The 27,940-nt window shown below is 35.5% G+C and overlaps 1 protein-coding gene across 23 annotated transcripts in view; it reads left to right on the forward strand.

The window, feature by feature from the left end:
- The window catches only part of sw (cytoplasmic dynein 1 intermediate chain short wing), a 159,714-nt gene that overhangs the window by 125,310 nt on the left and 6,464 nt on the right, over positions 1–27,940 (forward strand). For all 23 annotated transcript variants that reach the window (XM_081749222.1, XM_081749230.1, XM_081749220.1 and 20 more), the window contains 4 exons: positions 16,638–16,892; positions 22,059–22,176; positions 25,014–25,245; positions 27,624–27,784. In XM_081749222.1, the coding sequence (XP_081605348.1) occupies positions 16,638–16,892; positions 22,059–22,176; positions 25,014–25,245; positions 27,624–27,784 (766 nt within the window). The remainder of the gene's footprint in view (positions 1–16,637; positions 16,893–22,058; positions 22,177–25,013; positions 25,246–27,623; positions 27,785–27,940) is intronic.

Here is a 27,940-nt window from a genome sequence, read left to right on the forward strand (position 1 = left end):
AAAGTAATACGGTGTTGGTGATAGCTCCGTGTATTAGACTGATCCATTTATGATTGCGGATTAGGGGTCCTGCATTCAAACTCCCAGTCAGACATGGACTAGTTTCCCTTCGATTTTAAAGAAAGTATATGTCTGGCGTACAATTAAATGTTTCGATAAGATTAAAATCAAAATTTATCGACGTCTCTTGAAGATTACAGTGTATAAAATATCGTTCTTGAATAGAAATTGATCCTTTATGCACGATAAAGTGCTTTTCTTGAATTTCGTGTACATCAAATGAGAGAGATTTGTAAATATATATATAAGTGAATTTTATTAACAATATGTTAATATTAGATTTAATACAAAGCAAATATAAAATTATGATCTCGTTTGCTCTAGTCTTACAATAATGTGAAGAATCATCCAGTATCGTTAGAATTACGACATATCCTATGTGTAAATAAGCGTTTAAACTTGTAGTTCGTTGAAGACTTCATTCCATATATCTAAATAAAACTCACATTCTCGCATCTAAAGGAATTAATGTTATAATTGGAATTTTTTTGCAGGTCACACACAAAGTCGTAGTGAAAATTGAAGAGTGTTACTTGTTCATGTGTCTTGGAAAAGTTTTATTTCTCTGCTGATCTAAATGTCTTTTTTCTCTATGTATTGAAGAATATACGTCTGTGATATAAAATAATGTACGGGTGATTGTTTCTTGTAAACATTTTTCAAATATATTTATTTACAAATTCCTTCCTACCTTCCTTCATCCATAAAAACCTCTTGAAAAACAATATATTCAGTAGCCTGTCTCCTGTTTCTTTCTTTGTACAGATCAAGATGACTTAAAACTTTAGCTTTATTCATGATTTCCTTCTAAAGATTGTTCTATGTAACACGAATTTATTTCTAGAAGATGCCAAAGTGTATTTTTACCTAAATTTCAGTCTTCTGAAAGTAGTGCATAACAATCTCTCCAGTTTGTCTTAGTGCATATCGTTAGGTCCATTGGGTACGATGTTTCTCCACTGCTCTTGTTTCTGCCTGTAAATTATTCTATATATGTTATTAAAAACGTATCGAAACATACTTATTTACAATTAGTGTAACTGCTTCATATACAAATATGTTTCTGTGTGTTTCTAGTGCAGAACCTTCTGAACCTGTCTAATTTCCTATAGTTATTATGCCAATGCAATTTTAGAAGATGGTGATTCTAGGAAGGATCTCTGTAGAAAAATATCTATATACTAGTCATGCGGTCAGTTGAAAACATGCAATTTTTCTTTTGAGTTTCCGGTTCGGTCCTCGTGGGATACTGAGCTTTAACTAGTGGTTTGAATCCCACTGTATGCAATAAGTCTTATCTCACTTAGCCTCAGTACTAAAAAGGTACGGGCCACCACACTAAACTTTCTCACTCCAATTCCTTAAACTAAATGGTGTTCTGCTGCAGTTATTAATGAAACATTTTCTTGTAAAATACGATCCAAATTATAAGGCATTCTTGGAAAACTTCGATCAAGGAAAATCACCCCCAAATCTAAATGATTCCTTATAGATTTTTCCATAAGAAAGTACTCAGAGTTTACGTTAGGGTTAATAGTAAAATATTTCCTTATAAAATGTTTTAAAAAAAATTACAATACTCAAAAAACTTACCCCAAGAATAAATTAATCCTTGTGAATAATTATAATCTGATGGAAATGATTTGTGCAACTTTATACGAAAACTGTGATCAAAATTCTCATGCATTTTTTTCGGAAGAAATGAGAAGTCATATTGTCAGGTAATTAATGAAACATTTATTTATGAAATATGAACAAAACTGCCTAAGTCCTTTTTTTGAGAAAATTATCCGGAAAAAAAACACCCCAAGGATAAACTACTACTTGTACATTCCTTCAAGACAAATGAGTTACGCTATTTAGTCAGGTAATTAATGAAGTATTTATTTATGAATTATGAACAAAATTGTCTGAGTTGTTTTTGAGAAAATCCGAAAAAAAAAAAAAAAAAAAACCACTCCCCCAGGAGTAAACTGCCCGTTCTCGATTTTTCCCAGAGAAATGACATATCACAACGTGGGGTTGTTACTGAAAACTTGATCTCTGAAATATAAACAAAATCGTTAAGAACTGTTTTCGAGATAATTGTAAATATTTATTTTTACCTTCAAATACTACCTTGATTTTTAGAGGAGTAGAAAAAAATTCGAAATATTCCTTGGACAATCACATGAAAACCTTAGTTTTGAAATTTCATCTCGATACGTTAAATCACATGACCATTGGGCAAGTGTACGTCAGGATTAACAGACGTCAAACTATCACTTTCTCGGTATCTGTGAGCCATGAAACGTGTAAATTCATTGAAATCTCGATTTTTTTTCTTTATTTCATGTTCTTTCGTCACTCGGAAGTAAAAAGCGAAGGTAAATTTCAGTCATAGAATTCAATCCTAGATACGTTCGTTAGTTTTAATGATACTAGTACGGGTGCTAGTCATGTACTTTACTGCGACAGTTTCCTTTTGTCATACAATAAAATGCCTTTATTTGTACCAGTAAATATCGCTGAAGTTTACAGAGAAGTTTGGTTGACTGCTTGCATTCCTAGCGAAAGAACTGAACGATGAATGTAATGCCTTGGTGTAATTAAGATGCTTTCATCTAATGGTGATACATTTATCATATATCAGAAAAATTCTCTTGATGCAACATTCCTTGGAGGAAAGACTGGAAGAGTTGTCCTAAACTGATTTTTTTTTTTTTTTTAATGCAAGTTATTTTCTTAGGTTATTGTTTTTATCTATGTAGGAACTTTACGTCTACGCGTCTAGCCTTTAAGCTAGAGGAGACAGATTATGAGAAATGAATTATAAATCGACAGTAACACCCATACCGTAAGCGTAATTTGAATCCGTGATAACATATTTTGGGATTTCCAGCTGAACACTTAGAGCTCAACCATATCAGCCAGCATTCTTGTATCATTGATGCACTGAACGAATTAGACGATAAAAATTGTATACAGCCACAAAGCTTGAGTGTTGAAGCAAGGTTTTTGTAATACAAATGGGTGTTTTCGTTTATTTGCTAAGAAAAACTATTTCACTTGGAATATGACGAACTTCAGATATCTCGTGCGAGATCTGTACCAAACACTATGTCTTCATAAACATATTCATAACCTATAATAATAATAATAATTGGTAAACGTTATTGAATGTAAAGGATATACATACTTCGATTTCCGTATCTTTGCTATACGCCTCGTGGTGTATTTACCATACAGAACGAAAAACTTCCATAAAAAAGAGAAGGAATGAACTACATAGAGACAAAACCTCGCCACCACATTCCAGCTACCCGGTGCTAGTCAAACAATCAGGACACAGCTGTATCTCTTACATTTTTCGTGACAAGTTTTACATGCTCACTTGATTAAATTTCTTTGTAAGTTTTTCATTTCAGGGATTCTGATGTCTTGTATATTCTATTAGACCTTGTAGTTATCTTTCAGTCAAATGCTTTAACACACAAACTCAACCGCGAGAGAAAGTAAATTATGGATTTCATGGGAAGAGAAAAAAGAGGGAGTCGAGTTTGTTAGAATGACATAAGTAGCCTCATACTGTATGTATATGACAGTTTTGTCGTCACCGGATTTGACTTCTTTCGTATCACGTGACCTTTCTATCATTTGTAAATAGAAATCAATCAGTCACCCCCAAATCTCAGATTTTGATTTCGGTTAGAAGCGCTGAAAACGTTTTTCCAAGTGGAAGAAAATTGTTGTATGTATATATATATATATATATATATATATATATATATATATATATATATAATTTTTAACGCAAGGATAGAATATAAAATTTTAGTTTAAAAGTTTTGAGTCGTCTTACTCTTCTTCTACAGTTGTTCGTACAAAGGATGAATCATCACACTCGCTCCCTTGAGATTTATCCTTACCGACCCAACGAATTAGGAGCAGAAATATCCACAGTTCAATTTATGTCTGCATAAGTATATAACTCAACACATTGTGAATAGACTGCCAGGCTTGTGTCACACACTGGATCTCTGAGGAAATAAATTGCTAAAAGTTCTTTAAAAAAATAAAATAAAAAATTTAAAAAAAAGAACTTTGGAAGGGACGGTCGCCCCATCCGTCCCTCGTAAGCGCGCAACCAGTGGTGTTTGAGGAACGACGTTTTCCAATTTGTAGACAAAGTTGACAAACAAACTTAAGGTTAACTATGGTGAAACTCGTTATTCCCTCTCCTAACAAATATAGTGCTGACAGTCATTTTGAAATCTAATTTCAAAATACCCCGGACATCCGTTTTGTGGACAAAACTTGCATAAGAAAGTGCTGAATTAGAACTTGCATGCAACAATCTAAACTCATCCACCCCAACATCAAAGAAAAGAAGGAAAAAAAAAAACAATAATATTAATTCCCTGGATATGATTACGGATAGAAAAGGAAACAAATTTCACACTAAGATTTACCGCAGAGAGCATCCAATAGATACATGTAGATTTGACACACTCATGAAACAAGCTAATATTTGGAAGAATTCCTATCGCACAGCCTCAGTTTTATGTTCTAATGATAACAGCAGATCAACGGAAATCAACATTTTATTAAATATTGAAAAGAAATGTGATTACAGGATTGACACTTCGAAAATAATGGCAGGTTGAAACATAGCTCGGCTCAAATCGGATACTATTAAAAACAAATGATGATATCATGAACTGAGTACGATCTTCATTCCATCTATTCTTTATATAACATTTATCTTGAGTGTCCGTCAGCTTTCCGAGGATAAGCGAGGGACGTCAGGTTATTGATTTCATTTAATTTAGTTTTTCAAGTTAGAGACTTCAAAGGAAAGCTAAATGATGTTCAGGTATTGATACAAGTAGCAATCAAAAAATGCACACCATCCAGACGAAAAAGTAGGTTGTCTTTCTTTACCTTGGTCTATGCAACAACCTTAAACTTATGTATCAAACATAAACATGTTTAAATCCACGAAAAATATTGAACACTTATGACGACTTTAAAAGTGGTTGTATGGGTGTTGAGCAACTCGTTTGATGTCCGTACGTTTTGGAATGCGGTAAGTTTACCACCGGAATGATAAGCTAAAGGAAAGGAATAATAGAAAGTAATAAACACATGGGTGAATGTTAAATAGCAAATTGAAGAAACAACTAAGTTGTTTCGTACATTGTTTACTTAGTTGTGAACTCAGCACAGACGTAAAAAGTGAAACAGTTTGGCTGGCCTAGGTGCGGATAGGAGTTCAGACCTCTACCCAGTCGCTCTTCTTTTTGCTTTGATTTTCATTTTTTAAAAATGTGAAGTTAATCAGATTAAGCTTCTAACGTACATTCAATATAAATAAGGAAAAAAGTGTTTTCGAATTTGAATTTGTTTAATATAGATGAAAGTAATTTGGATAAAATACATAAATGGCAGCAAACTGCATACAGTTACAAGTACTGGTAATACCAGTTTCCACTGCACGATGATTTTAAGGTGATCTCATGGTGACCATGCGCTTACTGTGCTGCCTTTCTTTCGAACCATACCTTCCTTTTTCTTCACTGCTGATATAAAGTGAGTGCTACAAAAGTGATTGGGAGAAAAATAATAAAATAGATTTTAGATGTTTCATTCTTAATGCGCTACAAACTAAAATCATACTGCAGCCATTCACTTACTGATTGTTTTCTTCCACATAATTTTAATCCTTTATTTATTCGCACTTTATTTTTCCCAAAAATGTAATGATGCTCTACCATAATAAGTGGTTCCAGCGTATTCTGACGAATGAGAAAATTGTATCGAACTGTGAGGAATTCTAACAAGGGAACATTAGAGTTGACAGTTCACTAAACGATTTTCGACTAAATAATGAAATTTGAAAAGTTCAGTGCCCCTTGCTGTAAATGTAGGAGTCACGAACGCACTATCATTAAAATAATAGCAAAATTCTAATGATTGTAGCTTAGAACTGTTAAGAAAACGCCGTTGAAGAAGGTAGGAGTTGCCATTGAAATTTCTGGCAAGTGGTTCGATTTCCGGTGAAGACACACGTGAGTCAGATCCCATGTTAAGTCCGTAGAACGTCATCATTAACTGATACGATACTAGTCACCATGGGTTTTCCTTGCCCAGGGACCTTCCTGTCAAAAACCTACCTTTGAACAGAACTCCATATCTCCAGCATCGCCCATAACACATCACTACACCACGTGGTTATTAATAGGAGTACAAATCAATGCCATGGGGACCATATTTACAGCCTTTCTTTCGTTGAATATTAATAATATAATTTGTCTCCTAAAACTCAATAGCATCTGGAGGAGAGATTTAACACCAATATTTTCCTGGAATTTTGGGGGAGCTTGCAGTTTACGAGCATAAGAAAGACTAACATTTAACTTCATTTTTGTAAGATATCCAAGAATTTTCAAGGGACGCTTCAGCTCAAAAGCCCTCTCCCCCGTAAATCCACCACTAATTACAATAAGTTTGGTAATCAATGCCACGAGACCTACAGGATTGGTAACTACAGCCTTCTTTATCATTTAGCATCACTAATGTCGGTTTTCTTTCACGCTGCACTTACTTAGTGTTGCACAGCGCCAAAATTACCTCTGGTGGCGAAAATTGGAACTAATTTTATTTTATACGCCAATCGCTTCTGCATGTTCCCGAATATACTCCTACCAAGTTTGGCCGCCTTTTGTTAAGTGGTTACGTTTCCAGAGTTCTCTGAACAGCGATACTTACTTTATGATAACCTGGTATGTGCAAAAATACATACAATCTTTGTGTTTTTGAAAACACTCGAAAGGGTGTAATGGGTACAAACAGAAGAAAGAGCATACGTACATCAACACAGACAGAACCATAATAATATCATAATGTACAGATGCTTCTTTGTTTGCAGCAAGCAGAGCACCAGTTCAAATGGGATGGTAATTTTAATTTTCTGTGCTCCTCCTTGCTAGGATTAAAAACTGGTATCACTTTAAAGGGAGAGTGATAGGTCGAATAGAGGCAGGTTGATATTGTAGAAGTATCCGGAGCATAAATATTCCGAAAAGTGTGGTGTCGCCTTACGGTCAACTTCAGCGGGCATGTGATGTGTCGCGAAAACTTGGACAAGGTCGTGCAATAAACTCATATACAAGGTGGCCACTATCTATCCCTAGTTTTCAAGCACCAATTTACGTTCCATACCAACTGGTTCAAAGCTCACTATGGACATAGGACGGATTGCATTAAGATCTACTGTAGTTAAGACTTCAGAATTTCTCTTTACATCAACAAGCGCACTCCATATTCCATTGACTTCAGCACTAAAATAACACCCTCTCAAGTGGTGGTGTCAACATCGTGACTGGACCCATCCTCAGTAGTTTCACGTTTTGTTTATGAAATTCAGCTTAGTCCGATTCCCGACGTGTACTTTTTTTGCGAAAGCCGAACTCAGGAAGAGGAATCACTGTGGTGGTGGTGGTTTTACTCCTTATTTATTATTTTATTTATTTATTTATTTTTTGATTAATTGGAAACTTCAAACTTAGAAACTAACGGTGTGTGAGAAACTTATATCATGTAATTGTACGCGTTATTTTTTGATCTTGCTTGTGCGGTATATATTGGTGAATCATCCACAAAATGCATTTGAAACTGCGCTCCAATTATAAATTCATTTTCGACGCACGCATAGTTCTGACTCGTTTTCGTTCCCACTAGTTTCGATTCTATCGGAGTTTCCTGTCCTCCATTAAGTGAGGGTAACTTGCCACACAAATGAAAGGATTTAAAATACGGTTATTACTCGTAATTTGCAGAGAGGTTTATTTTGGAAGTGCTTATAAGTACGAAAATTGTCGATAAAGTTGCATATAAGCGCGTTCATTGGGTCAATAATCAATGGATAGCCGGACTAATTTAATCGGTCTTTTATCTTTAAATTTGGGATCATTTATTGATACCAAAGTGTGTTCTCTGTTTTGTGCTTACAATGCAATATTTGTCATGGATTTATAGGTACATATTAAATTATTTTCCATCAATAATTATAATTTCTAATGATTTAATTATGATGATCCGTCTCATAAATTTTAAAAAATATATTGTCTATTTTTATTTTAAAATTAATCTAATAATAAAAATGATACAGCAATTTGAGAACAATACTTATAGTAAACGAGTTCAAATAAAGTTCCAATCCCTCTCTTTGTAGCCATTCTTCGAGCCAAATGTTTGTATGGTTTCTCAGTGCCAATATGAAAGGTTCGAAGTTTTATAAAACAAGATTTTCAGACAGGATTTGCCAAAAAAAAAAAAAAGTTTCGTAACTGAAATGCAGCTTCTAAGAGGGACACAAAAACTGTTCTGTAGGCTGAAAGTTGTGCTCCCATAGGGACACTCCTGCACCACTCTCCAAAAATACGTAATAAAGACTTGATTTCTTTATTTAGTGGCAGTTCGTAGTGAAATGAAAGACAAGAATAAGAAACTGTCAGCGTTTGCGATTCAAATTATCGTAAAATAATAATAATTTGTTTCCAGCACACTGTGGAAGTAACGAAGTTTCGTAATAAGCAATTCTGATTTTAATGTTGACATCTTCATGCCGTTACTGTTGGAAAAAATCGTAAATGGGATCTCCGTCATGTTCTTATGTTCCTGTTACATTCTTTGTTTTTCGTTGAAGAACTTAGATTTCGGAACTAGAGAAGCAATTAGATTCCCTCTTACTGACGGTTCATTGTCTCATGTTAACATTGAATGAAGGAAACTGATGCAAGGAACAAACATTTTTACTTTTGAGTGACGAAAAGACAGAACAAAATATACTGGTCGTGATGATCGTGGAAAAACAAAATCGAATTTGATATTTCAACGGATTTGTGTTTCATAATCCATACATATCGAAAAAGTAATTTTTTAACATTTGTCCATGTGTTTGTCCGTTCGCCTTGATGTTCATTCGGCTAGAGACCATACCGTTCAATGTATTGAGATCAGATTTAAACTTAAAATTTTTATGTGATTCCCCAGGTTTCTTTCTTCTTCCTACTCCTAAAATTAATGGTAGTTTACTGAAGGGTGAAAATCAAAATAACTATTTTCTCAGAAAGACTAACGATTTTTGTACATAAATTTTCAATAACAACTCTATACTCTGGTGTAAGCATATGTCTGGGATAATGGAGAAGAGGTAATTTACTCTTGGAGGTAAGTTTTTCTCGGACAATTTTCTCAGAATGGACTCAATCGATTTTGTCCTTATTTCACAAATAATCATTTCATTAATGACTTGACAGTATGACATAACTCATTTGTCTTGAAAAAAGAATGTACGAAGGGTAGTTTATTCTTGGGGTTGAGGGTGTTTTTCTACGATTTTCTCAAAAAGAATTCACGCGATTTTCATCATATCTCATTAATAACTATGAAATTGCGTAAATTACTCCTTACGAGAAAATTTACAAGGATTAATTTACTCTTTGGGGAATTAGTTTCTTTTCAGACTACTTTTCTCGTAAACGACTCGGGCAATTTTGTTCATATTTCATACTGTATAAAAAACTTGCGTGAGAATGTCCACAAGGGGTAGTTTTTCTGGGTAAGTTTGTTTTGACAGTTTTGTAAAGTACATCTGCGATTTTATTTTATACACACACATTTCATAAATAACTCTTAACATTTTGCATCAGTCATTTTCTTATGGAAAATTCTACAATAAGTAGCTTACTTTCGCAGGTGTTTTCTTTTTTGGGAAAATTTTCCGAAAACTATTTTTAATTTTGTTTGTATTTCAAAAGAAAATGTTTCAATAATAATTGCGTAACAACATGACATGATTTAGTTTAAGAAATTGGAGCGAGAAAGTTCAGTGCGGCGGCCTGTGTCTTTTATTCAGATTGCGGGTTTAAAATATTGTGCATGTTGATACTAACTTACACACACATTTGGTGGCGTGATTGATTGAGCGTTTACTGCTGGGACCAAAGTTCCTACGTTCAAACCATGAGTTTTGTGGTAAATACATATCGAGGGTAGGTTTGGGGTCGCGGTGGCTCAGTGGTAGAGCGTTCATCTCTGGTGCAAGAGGTGCCGGGTCCAAACCCTGCTCCCGCCAAGTGAACTTTGTGGTGGACAAACACCGTGTGCATGGGTTTCCTCGGGGTTTTCCCGTTTCGTCTCACTTTCTTCATTACACTATTTCATTCATTGCTCATCATCGTCCTCTCCTTTAGCCTAGCCGGCATAAGCGTGGGACGTAAAACTCAATTTAATCTCATTTCATTTCGAGGGTAGGTTGTCCCAGGGTTCTCCTGTTTCTTTCCCTATTCACATCCCTTTCATTCTTATACCATTTACTATCTCGTTTGTGGAACGTTAAACTAATCATTTAATGTGAAGTATAAAAGTTAGCCAGTTAGTTTTCATCTGCCAATAACAGTATGGCGCCTTGAATTTCCAATGACTTCTTTCACCTGTGGAAATAATGTTCCGGAAGATGATTTCATTTTTCTCAGGACTAAGCTTTTGTCTGCTCGGTTTGTGAAATGGCAATTTGATTTACTTATGCGGTAGTATTGATTGCTGGAAAATAGAATTTTATGAGTACCCAAATGTGCAAATCTAATAGTAATTACAAAGTAATAAAGAAATTGTTATAAGAAATTCCAAATAAATAAATAAATAGCAACCTGAAAATGAATATATAAAATATGGTTTTATTATCGTGGATAATGCTTAAATACCTAGACTAAGTACAGAAACTGGCTGTCTTAGAAAGGAAAACTAGTATCAAATGCAAATTGAGTTCATGCACTGGATCGAGGTACACTCATGTCCAAAATTATTGTCACATGTCTGTAAATATGTTGTTGTAGGAATATAATTTGATAACGAATCCGCCCGGTATTTCTTATAATGTTAGTGTGTGTGTATAATCGGCAAAGACATGTATGTGGCAAAGGACCTCGCACTTTTCTTATGGAAAGTGGCTTTCGGCTAATGTTGTTGAAACTTGGCTGGTTGATAGTTCTTAACATGTGGATCAAAAGTCTCAATGGGCACAAAGACCGAAATCCACTCCTTCCCCCCCCAAAAAAAACCGCCTCCAAGTAGCTGGGGGGGATTGAACTGATTTCAGCATGTAAAACAATTTGTTGTTTTAATCAACTCAACAAGGACCCCAAACAACCACATGTTAGGCTATCAAACTACCCCACTTGACACCGCCCTTTGCCCCCCACATATCCCCCCCCCCCGTTCATTACCTTACGGATGTTCCATATTACTGTAGTTTATAGTTGCGCGTATGTGTTGAAATACCTACAGTTTTGGTCTCACCGACGATATAATGGGTTTCACGTATCGCTCATTACGAATCTGAGGGGAGAGTTCTAGAATTCAAGATGGATGATGAATATGGCGGATCAAAAACACGAAACTCCTGAATGTAGCCACAATTAGCTATTTACTAGGGTATTTTGGGTCGTTGGTTACGAATCTGAGGTCAAAATTCTTGAATTCAAGATTGCAGATCCAATATGGTGGATAAAAACGTCGAAGCCACAAATCGTAGTAGACTAGAGGTTTTTAGATCGCTGTTTAAGTACGCAACATTCCTTGATACTTCAGCCACCATGTAGAATTATTCTGCACCCTTGCCCTTTACCAAAACCCACCACAGATATCTTAATGCTGAACGGTGTTAAAATAATTCATCAATTATCTGTTCATTATTTTCATAATTTCGGTTTCCAGCATCTAATGTGGTACTTAGCAATGAGTCATCGGGATATCTAATATTCTGTAAATGTCGTGCATGGCCTAAATACCACAAGACACTTGCAACGTGCGCACATGTACCTAATGTACGAGCACCACTTTGATATGTACAGTAGTAACCTTGAATAACATTTTGATCATAATCCTGGTCATTGTGTTAGTAGACAGATGATACTGCGATGCAATTCCTTTACTGGAATATTTAGGAATTGATCATAGAATGCTCGCACTCCTACCACCACGTGAAAGACAACTATCAACAGAAGATGCGAATACTTCTCGATGTTACTAAAAGTCGATGGATAGTCGAGGCAAGAAACGGGCATCTAAGATCTGTTTTTAAGTTTCTAGCACAAACGTTCAATCTGCAACATGCAAAGAAATTGAATAGTTTCTATCGCATAGCTGGAGCTATTTTGAACAGATACCATCCCGTTATTTTCATGCAAGATGCAACCATTGAATTAGCTAGAGAAATGAGAAGTAGGTCAATCATGCCGAACGTTGTTAAAGCAAGAGTGGAGGTAGATAATCTTATTAGAAGGAACGGTCAATGGGTACCGCTGAATGATCAAGGCCTAATTGATTTCCCTGTACTTAAACTACTTACGAGATTTGACTGTAGGCAAATATCAAGTAGATCTCTCATCGTCTTACGTCCAAGATAAACTAATACGAGATAACGATGAGCAATTCCAGCTTGACGAAAACGTAACTGAACCGGGATTCCTGCGCATACGTCTCTACTCAAGGTTCTGCAATGCAACTAAGCATCAAGTTTTCATAGCATATGTAGCCAATTATGAAGATGACCAGTATTATGATCAAAATGTTATTCAAGGTTACTACTGTATATGTCAAAGCGGTGCTCGTACATTAGGTACATGTGCGCACGTTGCAAGTGTCTTGTGGTATTTAGGCCATGCACGACATTTACAGAATATTAGATATCCCGATGACTCATTGCTAAGTACCACATTAGATGCTGCAAACCGAAATTATGAAAATAATGAACAGATAATTGATGAATTATTTTAACACCGTTCAGCATTAAGATATCTGTGGTGGGTTTTGGTAAAGGGCAAGGGTGCAGAATAATTCTACATGGTGGCTGAAGTATCAAGGAATGTTGCGTACTTAAACAGCGATCTAAAAACCTCTAGTCTACTACGATTTGTGGCTTCGACGTTTTTATCCACCATATTGGATCTGCAATCTTGAATTCAAGAATTTTGACCTCAGATTCGTAACCAACGACCCAAAATACCCTAGTAAATAGCTAATTGTGGCTACATTCAGGAGTTTCGTGTTTTTGATCCGCCATATTCAGCATCCATCTTGAATTCTAGAACTCTCCCCTCAGATTCGTAATGAGCGATACGTGAAACCCATTATATCGTCGGTGAGACCAAAACTGTAGGTATTTCAACACATACGCGCAACTATAAACTACAGTAATATAGAACATCCGTAAGGTAATGAACGGGGGGGGGATATGTGGGGGGCAAAGGGCGGTGTCAAGTGGGGTAGTTTGATAGCCTAACATGTGGTTGTTTGGGGTCCTTGTTGAGTTGATTAAAACAACAAATTGTTTTACATGCTGAAATCAGTTCAATCCCCCCCAGCTACTTGGAGGCGGTTTTTTGGGGGGAAGAAGTGGATTTCGGTCTTTGTGCCCATTGAGACTTTTGATCCACATGTTAAGAACTATCAACCAGCCAAGTTTCAACAACATTAGCCGAAAGCCACTTTCCATAAGAAAAGTGCGAGGTCCTTTCATGTCAAAAGAGCAGTAAATAAGAACAATAAAATGAAAATGAAACTTTCATGTCCATTTAGCAACATTTTGTTTTACTCAATCTAATTTTCGTATTTATAATTAGTTTCCTATGAAATTTACCACAAATGTACATTTCCCGATTATACGCATATCACTATTAAAAGTACATTGCAAAATTATAATCAAATTATATTCATACAAGAAGACAGTTATAGATATGCGACAATCATTTTGGACATGAGCGTGTGTGGCAGAAGAAAAATATTCAATGCAGTCGGCAGCAACAGGCTTTTATTTACGACAGCATATTGTTGTATAGAGAGATGGTGGAGAAGTGGAAGGACAAAGTGCATAGTAATATCACTGCTGGTTTAGCATGCTGTTCAAATTGCAGAGACAAGATCGAAAGTGAAGAGGTGTTGTAGTCGTGATGTTCGTTGTATCCAATGTGTCTTTGCAGATAACAAGCATGTCAGTTTTCAAGTATTTTAAAGCCACGTTAAATTATTTCTGGTTGTTATATACAATCGTGAAGTACCACTGACGATTTTTCTCCTTGGTGCAATATTTCCAGGAGCTGAATAATATAGGACGGCAGGCGGTAGCGAGACACATAAAAGGCAAAAAGCTTATACAGATGACCGCATCTATCTCATATTAGGCACAGTTATGTCTTTGTGAATCAAGAAAACAAGCCAGTGCTTTCTGACTTGGAGTGTCATCCTATTTGTACTTTATCTATACAAAAAGATTTCTGGTGATGTTGCGTTCTCAAATGTTAATTTTATGATGCGGATGCTTACGAGTTTGGGAACGAAACAAAGCAGTTTACAGGGATTTTTAGTAGAAGATAACTGTATAAAAGCAGAATTATTTTGGTGTATTTAAAATATAATGACATCAATTTGCACTGTTGCTAAAGCTGTGAAAGTGTTATTTATGTTCTCAGACAGAGAGATTGCCGGAAAATTGCAGCTTCAATGTGACAAAATAGCATACACTTTAGTTTATAGGCTATCACTGTACTTCAGATGTGAACTAATTCAGTTGTTGAAGAAGGCGTAAATGTGCGATTCTGGAGTGCAGTAAAAGGGGAGTGTGCGCGCGTTATTTAACGTCTTCGTTTTTAGGGAGTTATACAACATCTTACTTTTTGATCATCTTTCAGAGAAACGCTTTCATCCTTGAACTAAAAAAAGATGATTCAGATTTGAGTGATTGACCCTATTGTAAGCTTTATATTTCTGCATATCTTCCAGTCGTTTATAGGACGTCGCCAAATGATCTTGTAATACTTGATATAGGAAGCTCTTGATTATTTACTTTGCGTGGAGCATTTAAAGCTACGATTAAGATAACGAACTGGAGTATTGTTGAATTTCTAAGAGCTCTGTATAACTTGTTTAAGGATGTTCCAGCACATCGTACCGTGTACACTTCTATGGAGGCTCACAAAATTTTCTAGTGAAGTTTTGTTCTGTGTTGATTTCAAAATAGTAGTGTTACTTAGCGAGCCATTGGTATTTTTCCGTGTATTCTAGTGTACATTCATCGTATCAGGAACGATAAGAACGTTTCTAGCTATCAGATCCTGTCAAGTATGCTGGAAGAATATAAAATCTTATTCGTAAACTTACAATTCTTAAAACAGTTGTTTCAGAAGTAGAATCCTTCTTTATTGAATTTCAGACTGATTCTCAGTCCATTTCTTTACATTTTTATCAAACGTGATTTAAAAAAATTTTTTTTTAATTAAAAAAAGTGATGCAAGATAAATTTGTAAAACCGGAGTTCTTGTTTCATGTATTCGAATTGATGTGGAAAATAAAGAAAATCTTTTTCTTGCAATAATAATAATAATAATAATAATAATAATAATAATAATAATAATATAAAGGTTGATATTGGTTTTGCTACACATACTGCCTTTAATAATTAAGTTATAATTTGACTAGAACTCTTTCGTCTTCGAATCTTAATACTTCTGTAGAATCTGATGTTGGAGTAAATCGCATGAAGTCCCTTTTAGCTGAACTAGTTGAAAATAGTTGGTTAGATGGCAGTAGGGCAGATAGAGATATGATGGAGTTCGAAGAGTTTTGTTTGAATCTAAATTGTAAAACAGTTATGAGTCAGTATTCTAGAACTGGTCAGTGTTTGGATGACTTTTGGCTAAAGAATTTGGATACTTCAGAATAAAATGATTTAAAGATGACGATAAAACAGTCTTGATTTACTCTGAGAAAAATCACATCCAAAAGAGGATTTTCAATCAGTGTATAATGTGTGGAAGTGGTTTTAAAGAACATACTTTAGTAGCACTGAGCGAATCGTACTTCAGTTTTCATTCATTATGCACGAAATATGCTCTACTCGTTTTGCAGAAGTAACAAATCAGCAACGAGAGGAAAAGAAACAAAAGCTGAAGACAGGAAAATAAAGATCATTCTGAACAAGTTTAAAGCTAAGAAAAGTGAAGTAATGGAAGATAATGGCAATTTGATGAGATTATGTAGCGTTTTGAGAAGTGATGTGAGTTACATAATACTGTTACTTTTTTCTTTCAAGATATGATGTAAGAAAACGCAGCCAGTTTTATGTACATAAATCCACCCTTTTTTCGGTAAACGTTGACTCGAAGAGTTGTTATTCGGCTCTTACAGTTGGGGGGCGCGGTGGCTCAGTGGTAGAGCGTTCACCCTTGGTACTTGGGGTCCCTGGTTCGATCCCAGCTCGCGCTGTGTGGACTTTGTGGTGGACAAACACCGTGCTCGTGAGTTTTCTCGGGGTTCTCCCGTTTCCTCTCACTTTCTTCATTTCACTCATCTCTCATCATCACTGTCTCCTTTAGCCTAACCGGCATATCCGTGGGACGTAAAACTTAAAGATTTCATTTCATTTTCATTGGGCTTTTACAGAATAAGCTTGAAATAACAGATATAGAATATACAATACTTACTCCAATAAGTGTTTAATTTTTGTAGCCTAATTGATTTTTTTCTTTCTTTTACAGTGACGAGAAATCAAGTCTGAAACTATCACTTAATCGTTGGTTCTACGACGAAAGGTGGTCTCGAAACAGGTGTATTACTAGCATGGATTGGTCACCCCAATTCCCAGAATTACTTGTAGCAAGTTACTATAATAATGAAGATTCTCCCCATGATCCTGACGGTGTATGTTTGATCTGGAATACTAAGTTTAAGAAGACTACACCAGAATATATTTTTCATTGTCAATCACCAGTTATGTCCGCAACATTTGCTAGGTAGGTATATGAATGTGCGATTTCAGTTTATGAATTTTCTGAAAGTCGTGTAGCGGAATATTTAGCACCTGTGCCTTTGTACCTAGTCCTAGGTTTAACCCAGGACTGTGAGATACTTGAGAAGATACGTGGATTAAGAAGTATTGAACGCCAGTCTGAGTGTCATGACCCAACTAAAAGCTTTCTGGACGATCATAGCCGTACTTGAGCTGAATTTATATCTGGATACATTTTCATGCTTATGGGCAGTACAGTAAAACCAGTGCCATGCATAGGAAAGTTATGGTTTTTTTTTTAATAAATATTTAACACAATTCTGTTGTTTTAAAAATTATATTAGGTGAACCTGCGCTCTCTACGCAGCGCAGCATTCACATATGAGGATGAATCTCCTTGTCATTCCTCACAACATATGTACATGTCCCTTTACAGACACAAGTGGAAGATTTGTTGATAAAAATTGGCAAGGGATGCCACAAAGGGGAGATTTTTCGATTATTTGTTCAATATTTCGCACCGTTTGCAAGATTTGAGCCTACTTCCGGTTGGAGTTTCTAATTCATGTATGATCAGTGATTTCTTTCTTCTTGCAAACAGTATGTTATAAGCAAATACATTACACACTCAGGTAATTATAATGTCAGTGATATATGGTGTTCATTGGGCAGAACAATGAGATTCAGCAATAAAGATTAATCGTAGACTGGAGAAACTTTCGGAGAAAAATCGGCCTTCATTTTTTCATTATCATTTGGCCATGAAATAATTGTCTGAGAGATATACTACCCCCGCATACAGTTATGTGGTGTTGGAATGTATAGCTCGTAGGATATGATGCTTTACTTTTAAAATTTCAACACTTCCTTTGTACTCATAAAAAATGTAATAAAGAAACAACAGCCATGTTTTTTAAATATTCAATTAGAACTGAACAATCTACACAAAATTTGGAATCGACCAGTGAAAACGGCACGTTTCTAGCACTTGTGGTTTTCGAGATCTCATTGTCAAAAGGATTAGAGACAAACATATAAACCTAGCATTTTAATATAGAGATAAGATTTACTGAAGTGCCAGCTGTTCACTTAGGAGATAAGGTTTACAAAAAAGTATTGTAATCTCCTTCCCCAGTAGGATACACATTTCAGTAAAAGAAATAATAAAAATCTATAAAATACTTTTACTGTGGGCCTAAACGCTTTAATCAAAGTACATGAAAAAACCCGAGCTTAAAATGCGTACTAACTGTTACAAAAGTCATTTCAAACGGGTCAGCCATTTTCGCATGACCCCGATGGACATTTTAATTTTCACCCCTTCTCACTTCCTTCCCATGCCGATGGGGGCCGAACTGAAAAGACATTGAGAATGTCAGTATACACCCTAGCGAGCCCGAACTATCGATTAAACACTATTATCGGGCGTTTCCGATAATATTTTCATGTTATTCTCTTCCCACTCCATCCCTAGAAGTGCTGTGTGTGTGTCTTACCTTCACTGGAAGCTGAATTTGGATTTAAACGGCATCGGGAGTGTTAATATTCATCTCAGCAACCCTGAAAACAGTTCGATTATTTGTACGTGTCACTCCATTCCCACCTCCCTAGTTGTATCTTAACCCCAGGATATTTTTCGCAGCTTCTGCATCATATGTGTACAATGTATGGTTGAAATGATCCAGGCTTCCAGAGTTATGCTGCAACGTACATGTATATGTAAATATAGATAGATAGATAATAGAAAATGCCTTTCGTCCCTTAAAACGGAAATTCTCAAAAACACTGGGACATATATTCCCTTGTTTTTAATAAGGAATCTATATGGGCCTACAGAGTTCCATTTTGATGGGCTTGTGAGTTATTAAAATTTTCGCATATATTATGGCTTCCCTCTGCTCTCCTACTTAAGGCATACATTTTAAAGTAAAATAATTAAAACCTAAGTTAAGGCATAGTCCACTCATGTACAGAAAATCATGAAAATGAGTGCGGCAGTCTAGAAAGATTTCTCGAACAAACGTAGTTAAATTCATTATTATTTCTACGGTATAGATCAGGAATAAACCAGTACCAGTAACTTTCGTACATTCTGGTCAACAGGTCTTGACCATTCACCTCTCTTAAATAAACTCTGTAATCTTATCAGAAGAGGAATTAAACAAATATAAAGTTACATAACTGTTTGAAATTCTTATTAAAGCCAACGTACGTGTGTGAAAGCTTTAAAAAAGGAGGTGGATATCAGTTTTAACATGTCATGCAAGTCTTTACTAAGATTATTGGGGGGGAGGGGATCCAATTTGTCTGTGAGTATAAAATGGAAAGGAGGATTTTGCTGGTTTCTTATTTATCCATAGTACAGTTTTTAAACGGATAATATCAATAATAAAAATGGTTTAATATGATTTTTTTTCAAGTGTCATCTTTCTACTGAACTTTTTAATTCCAAAATCTCTGTAAGGCAGATAAATGTTTAAAATAATGGAAGTGGTTGAAATTACGGCACATACATGTTAAATGAAAGAACAGTCAATTAAGAATCTTTTTACACTTATGTTTGTTAGATAAGCATATAGAATTTGTAAATGTAAAATTAATATGTTAATATACTATAATGAACTGTATAGAAATTGTAATAAGAGTGAAGTTGGAAGGACAATAATAAAACCGTGGAATAATTCCTAGCACTAAAAAAATGAGACGATGTATATCCTCAATAATACGAAGGATGTCGCTAGGGGCGGGGAGAACGCCGCCATTTTGTGCGGAGACTTTCGCCCGTTCAGTGCGTTCATGTTACTTCTACTTTGTTCATAATACTTGTTAATGTCAGTTCTCCAACTGAAAATTCTGCCACTGTGAAGTGAGATTGGTCCTACTATTTTTTGACGAAAAACACTAAACCACTTGACATTCATCGACAACCGTTTGAAGTTTATGTTAAAGATGTGACAAATAAAAGTAGAGTGAAACGCTGGTGCTTCATGTTTCAAGATGGCCGCACAAACGTTTACAATAAAGACCCAAATGGGCGACCGAGTATTGTGACAGATACTGGTCGCAAGAATCAATGACAAGATTCGTGAAAATTTCCATTTTAAGATAGAGCTCTCGTTCAAGTTTCCCAAATTTCACGGAACTTATTGCAAGAAGTTGTGATCAAAAAGTTAGGCTATCATAAGTTTTGTGCGAGATTGGTTTAAGAAATTAAGTCCGTGGAGTAAAACTTTTAAAGCAAACAAAGTCTGCATAAAAACTTACTGCTATTGTGTTTATTGTGTTTTGGGATAGTGAAGGTGTACTGATAGTCGACTTTTTGGAACATGTTTCAACAATTACCACTGAAAAATGTTGTGAAACATCACAGAAGGGAAGAGGAATTCAAAACAAACACCAAGGAAAATTGTATACAAAAGTTTTGTTGTTTCATGACAACGCCCGCCCGGAATCGTCCAACCGGACTCAGGCCCGGGCCTTTCATTGGAAGGTTTTCGACCATCCGCCATATAGCTCGGATCTGGCACCAATGGACTATCACGTGTTTCCTCACATGAAGATCTGGCTAGTAACACAGTGTATTAATGACGACACAGATTATCATACTAGCGTGCAGGAATGGTCTAAGTGACATGCGGAAAATGTTTATGACAAGGAGATTATTCATCGCTATGGTAATTATCTAAACTTGTACGGCAACTGTTAAAAAGTAGTGTAAGTGCCTTGTTTCAAAATGTTTGTAATATAAAATGTCTACATTCACTTGTCTTCTTTTCATACCGAAACATGAGTTACTTTCTGGATCGTAAGTTTCGAGAAATAAAAAGTTAGAATACGTGTAGATCAGTACCAGTTACTCAAATATTTCTTTGGGACATAATTGATAGTTTCACTAACTGGATTAAAATGTGGAAAGTTAAATCGACAAATGCTAAGAAAACTGTCATTTGCTTGGAGAATGGGCTTAATTGTGTGCGTTTCTCGAAAGTTTTGGTGTCAGATGGTGGACCCCCTTTCAAAACCATGAAATTCGCAGATTATTATAAGGGTCGAGGGATAAAACATATTTTTTTTTGGCACCGCCTTATTTACTGGAGAGCAATGTCAGTGCATAAAGGGCTGTTCAGATAATAAAAAAAAGCTGCTCAAGAAAAGGTATGCAAAACAGTTATAAAGTTAACCGCACAAATCGTGGAAAATTGATTACTAGAAATAATGTATGTTCTGTTGCATACTCCGAGTAAAGTTGTGGAGAAATCTCTCGTCTTTGATGATTAATTTTTGGCCGAGAACTTGATACAATGCGCCTAAATTTGAAAAGGAGAAAATACAACTGAGAAATGAAGGTACGGATTTCGGAGGAACATGCAGTAGAAGAAATTCGGTGTGGGTGAGAAATCACAATTCTGATTTACCTAAATTTATAAAAGCTACTATATAACTCAAGTATTGGAAAGTAACGTTATTAGAGGTTGTTGTAGATGTCGTCGTAAAGATATACTATAGATATCAAATAAGGGTAGATTGAGGAAGTTTAGAAAAGAAACGTGAAATTATTCACTATGATTCAGGAGCTCAGTCTTAAGATTATGGATAGAAGAATAACACTTCTGCCACAGACTGCTGTAACACATCAAGGAAATAGTACTGATGTGTTGAGATCTCACAGGAAATCTCCCGACAGAAAGGGTAGTAATATTTAAAATATTCAATAAAAAAGTGTGAGGAGGAATCCTTTCCCTCTTTGTGTTCTGAACTGAAATCTTATATCCTTACTGATTCTACAGCAACTTGTATAAAAAGAAAAAAATATATTCTACATGAAGACTGTATGTAAGGTATGCTGTTTTCCTCTGTCGTTGATTGTACAAGGATGAACGTACAGAGTAGCTGCAGTACATGATTACGCTAGACTGTGTCGTCATACTAATGAGCACAAGAAGTCAATCACTATTTCACGTAAAGCATATGTGTTTTTCACCATTCATTTGTTTGCTTTGTTACGTATTGTATCATTAGCCTGTTCCAACAAATATTGTTGTGAAATGTTTAGTATATAAAATGATATATTACTGCTTTCTGACAATATTTAGTTCGTTACTTTTTCATAAATTAAAGTACATTCTTGTAAAAATCTGTTACCAATAGCCTGTTCTTAAAATTCTTTCAGGTTTCATCCGAATTTGATATTAGGAGGTACTTATTCTGGTCAAATAGTGCTATGGGATAATAGAGTTCAGAAAAGAACGCCCGTGCAACGAACACCTTTGTCAGCTGCTGCTCATACGGTAAGTAATATTTTTTTAAACATACCTCGATTTGTAGGCAAAATAATCGAACACGCTTTAAACTTTTTATATGTCAACATTCAAAATTCTTACCATACCTAATAATAATGGATGTTTCTGCATATACAAATGTACTTATATTTTAAAGGAAAGAACAACATGAAATAAATAAAAATAGATGTCGATGGCAAGAATGTCAAAGAGGCCGGATACTCTTAACTTTAAGACAAGAACGAAATAAAATGTTGGAAAAATATTACTGTTACGTTTCTTTTACCAGCATGGCGGCGTGATAGTAGATTACTCATTTACTGAGCCACAGTTCAAAGCATTATCGCACCATGCAAACTTCTCCGCAAGCTCTCCGTGTGTGTATATAAGTTTTAAATTCTTCCATCAGTATTCGTTTCGTCATAATCATTATGCATTTTCCGTAAGATTTCCGAACATGGATCACGCCTGCTTTCTGTGCATGTCGTCTTTGACTTGTTGTTTTACAGCAGTGCTGAGGCTCAGATAAAAAGCCAGGTACTAGTTCAGATCTCATTTAAAGCAAGACCTATCCTACAATAACTTTAAAGCAATAGTGTTAAAGAGCTTCAAAGTTATGATTTCATCAAAACAAATAAAATACTTACGAGTCATTCCATGTGAAATCAACCAAATTTTCAGGAAATAAAAACATCGTCATCTCAGAATTTGATGAAACTGGTGTACATGTAGGCCCCTATGAGAGTTGATCATGCACCAAATTTTAGCCCTGTACGCCTTGTAATTTCAGAATACTGGGTGGTAAAAATTGGACAAATTTGATGTTTTTTGTAGAATCTTATTAGCTTCAGTTGGTCATATCTCCCGTAAATATTGAGCTAGAGAGAAAAATAATATACCATTTTGAAGAAGAAAGAAAGGAACATTTATTTGAAAATTAAATATCATTTTTCGGAAAAATTTTTGATCAGCGATATCTCAGAAAGTGCCCATTTGATTTCCTTGAAATTGGGTACCAAGGTAGACCCATATGTCCGGCATAAGTATGTCAAATGTCAACTTGGGCCAAGAATGGGCTTAGAGTCTACAATGATTTTCGTGTGACCATGTCGGGAGAGAGACCTGGGGTGCCAGTTGATTCATCCTTACTTTACCTAAGGCCTAAAAGGTATGATTGAAGACTTAAGATTTCAATCTTTTCTTCTCAGTTAAGATATCCTGGAGTTCGTTAGTTATGTATTAACAAAGTCCCACATAGAGCCGCTATGGTTATACTGCAAACATTAACAAATGGAAATAAAAGAGGAAGAAGTAGTTCCTGAATGAAAATCTCATTGTAATTATAGAGTAATGTGTCAGGTATATTTTTCAAACAATTATACCACTGTACACCTGATTCAAAACTATTCGTGTTTAGACTTACCGAATCAATGAAGAGTTGAAGGAAAGAAAGAAAAAAAAGTAAGTGATGAAAAGAAACCCAATAGTTCCAACTTATATTTCAGTGATAATCCTTTACGTGATATCTCGGGATCTTGAGACTAAAATTCTGGCTATGAGATCAGGGGCGTATTTACGCAAGGATTAACATGGTTTATGGTCCGGGGCTGCAAATTTTTTCGGACCAATTTATATACATATAATGATTGTCAAAAGTTTGAGCACATTGCTGATTGTTCAAAATTTTCCAAATAAAAGACGTTGTATCTGTATAGAACTATCAGTCGTGTGTAGTATTTCAATGTAACATGACAGAACTTCTGAAGTTAATGGATTGACTTGGCAAATATTATAGACAAGACCCTTTCTTGGTAAAATATATACCAGCTTTAAATAAATTAAATAAAAATTTGATCATATATTTACAAATGTAAACAACAATCATTCTCATTGTGACTTTCACTTTCAGTGGAGATTAGAGGATATTATTCAGGCTCAAAGAAAGTTATCGTAAATAAATAAGTGACAAGATAAGGTAATTAATAACTATTTTCCTCGCTAGTGATAATGGAAACCAAAGTGGTAAAGAAGCAATAATAATGTTACTGGAGAAATAAGACACCGATCTGCGCTGGTTTAACGTAATTTGTAATTAAGCTTCGCCGTCTTCTATCCTATGAAAGAAAAATATTTAAACAATGATATATGCGCAAGTCGAAGTATCATATTCAGGAAAACTACTTTAGGTGTGTTTGAATTCCCTTGCATTATAATACATTTTTGAATCTTTTAGTAGTAATGTTTCTGTGTATTTTGTGGATTGTAGGAGGATCTGCTTTTAAAAGGAAATGTATTGATTGTAAAACGTAGTGACGTTACTTCGATTGCTCCTAGTGTAGAACAGTTGTGTTAAAATTAAATGAACCATTTCACTTTTAAAAATGACCTAAGAGGTTGTATTAATTAGAACGAGAGTTCGTTTAATCTAGGGAACGTTCTAAGTTTCTTCAAGAAGTTTGAAAGATAAAAAATAGTTTTGTTGCCACTATGTGAAATGTATATCGTTTTAACAGTTTATCAAGCTAGATATATATAGAATAGTTGAGTCACCAGTAAATAGAATAGTTGATTAACACTGCAATATGTATTTACCTTCGTCTCTTGAGAGCTTATGACACAGTGAGAAAGGACACAAGAACTCATTTGAACTGGAATTAATTTACATTATGGTTTTCTTATAAGCTATGAATAGTTAATTCCCTTTTTGTGTGTGGGTGGGGGAGCACATAGGTATGCATTTGTGTATGTACTTGTTAGCTGCATTAGAAAGATGATCAGCATATCTGCGTTCATCTTACAGTGTGAAAGCTGTTGCCAGTAATTGTTTATTTGTTTTTTTCTTCTAGCACCCAGTATATTGCTTGTGTGTTGTTGGCACTCAAAATGCGCATAACCTTATTAGCATATCTACTGATGGAAGGCTGTGTTCGTGGAGTTTAGACATGTTATCACAACCACAAGAGACTCTGGAATTGCAGCATAGGCAGAGCAAGGCAATCGCGGTCACGTGCTTAGCATTTCCACATAATGATGTAAATAATTTCGTAGTAGGTAGCGAAGAAGGATCAGTTTATACTGGTAAGTTTTTTTCCTTTGTTTACTTTTATGTAAAGTGATGGCTCTGGCTATTACAGGATTACAGTAAGTTTGGAGGAAAAAAATCTAAAGCTAATGAAATTTCTTCAGATTAAGGAGTAAATTGGCGATTATTGTCCTTTATTTATCTGGTGAACGTCTAAGTTGGAACTTAGAAATATTAATTCAAATTATTGTACACGGTGACTACGAAATCGAATGACGATAAGCTACTGATTGGATGATGATTTCTAACTGCTGAATTGGGGAAAGGGAACGTGTGGAATAGGCATGAAAGTTACTTAATCTAAATCCCTTGAAGTTAGCTTTTAGAGATTTCGAAATCTGAAGTATATATTGTGAAAATCCATATATGGGGAATCTCTGGGGAGGACAACCACTGGCGACTGATTTCAGTCTCTCACATATTGAAGAAAATTGAAAATGCATTGAGAATTGCAGTGAACATATGGAGCGCTTTTTAGCGTTGGCGTAACATGTGCTGTTACATATTGAAACTTTATTCCCAATCTATAACATCAGCTTTATATGACTAATAAAGTTGCAGTAATTAGTCTCCTAATACTTTATCAGTTTTTATAGTTTAAGGGCATAAATGGGTTTTTAAAGTATCGCCCAGGTGCTATTGTCCAGTTTTTACAATTTTGTTTCCAAGGTTATAGTTGTCGAGAAAAAATGGCGTTATTATTAATATGCCCAACACAATGAATCCGACAGTGTTGGTTACTTGCTGAAAGAGACGCTGAAGTCAAACCAGCAACTTACATTGAAAAGAAACTCACGTATTGGGTTGTAAAATTAATGCAAGAATTTGAGCTGCAATTCAAACTCTCAACTTGCTTGAAGCTCAATAAGATTAATCGGAAAATCGGAATAAAACTGCACAATTCTGGACTGATAAAACCTTCCAGATAGTGGAAACTGTAGTCAACCTCTACACTTATTATCCAACACACTTACCATGAATGTCTTTGGTGTAATGCCACATCTGGCAGAAATATTATTCAATCATTGTGTATAACGTTGTTACTCTGTTATAAGATCCATGTCTTATTGCATTTCTAAATTTCTCCTTATATTGATCGTTTTCTTGTGCTGGAGCAGCGTAAATCAAAGTTTAAATCAGGGATTTCTTTAGTTATTGATTATTTTATGCGGCATCCATTTGTCCATTTTTTTCTAGTTTCTACAAATATTGTATAACCTTCCAATGATAACAATTGAATTTCTCCGCAAACTCTCCTGTTGTTTTCCGCAGATCTGCTTAAGGATCGCCTTCGATTCTTTGTCGCCAACAGAACGACGTCGCGAACCTTCATTTTCCATGCTGGTCTACACAACAGTATTTTCGGAACCTACGTCGCACTGAGATTCATTCACGTTGTTTTTACCCCATATTTTCATTAACGTTTCGGCTTTTGTGGTCCTACTGCCAAGTTTGAAATCATGGAAGTAGATTTGACGAAAATCGTGTTTTTGACATCCTGTCTTCTTAGACTCGGAAACAGACGAAAACAAAGATATTTGCTGTAGCATATATACGTGTAAAGAAGGTAGCATACACTTTTCAATCTACAGCAAGGCATATAGACAATACATTTTATGACCAGTCATGTGCCAAAGTGAAGTATTCCAAATCCTGTACTAGTTCTGCTTCAACCCAGTATTCATTTTTGCTCCTAAGCTTACAATACCAGAGGGGGCCACGGTGCCTCAGTGGTAGGGCGTTCAATTCTGGTGGATGGGGTCGTTGGTTTGATCCCAGCTCGCGCCAAGTGGACTTTGTGGTGGACAAACACCGTGTGCGTGGGTTTTCTGTGTTCTCCCGTTTCGTCCCATTTTCTTCATTCCACTATTTCTTTAATTTCTCATCATCACAGTCTTTTTTTTTAGCCTAGCCGGCACATCCATGAGACGTAAAAGATTTCATTTCTTACAATACCAGAAAACCAAAGGGGACGCCCGCTACTCTCAGGCATTGCATAAAAAGGAATATTTTATATTTAAAAAACACATTTTTTTCGAAATTATTTTCAGTAACCTAATTTTAAAAAAATAGTATTTCACGGTTTATTTTTTATACAAATCACTAGAGGCATGCTTCCGAACAGGCCTGTTAAAAAATGTTACAGTCAGCGTTAATCATTCGGCAGTTGGTAAGCATGATGTTTTCCTTACTAGCTTCCGAATCCTCAAAGTTGCGAACTTACTAGAGAGAAAAGTACTGTAAAGATCACCTGCCAGTCCTGGCTGGATTTTAAGGTTAAGGGTACGTTTTCTTATGGTAGTCGCTAATTTTGTTTTCATAAAATTAATCGCTGTATTAAAACATTCATATTATTTACCTTTTCTTTTTACAGCGTGTCGGCATGGAAGTAAAGCAGGAGCGATTGAAACTTACGAAGGTCATCAGGGGCCTGTAACTGGTATAGATACACACAGCGTGCAGGGTCAAGTAGATTTCTCCCATCTCTTCCTCACTTCTTCAATAGACTGGACCGTAAAGCTCTGGAGTCTTAAGGTAAGCATTTTATGAATCTCTCGTTTAAATTTGTACTACTTTGAGGGGATTCTAGGAAGTGATGTTTGAGTACAGTTGCAGTAGTAAAATTCCATTCTGGTGTTAGTAGTAGCCTTCGCCAAAAATTTAAGTAGAGCGTAATGGTTTGTAGTCACA

Source organism: Thermobia domestica, chromosome 2, assembly GCF_964235325.1.
Source record: "Thermobia domestica chromosome 2, izTheDome1.hap1.1, whole genome shotgun sequence".
NCBI classification, from domain to species: Eukaryota; Metazoa; Arthropoda; class Insecta; order Zygentoma; family Lepismatidae; genus Thermobia; species Thermobia domestica.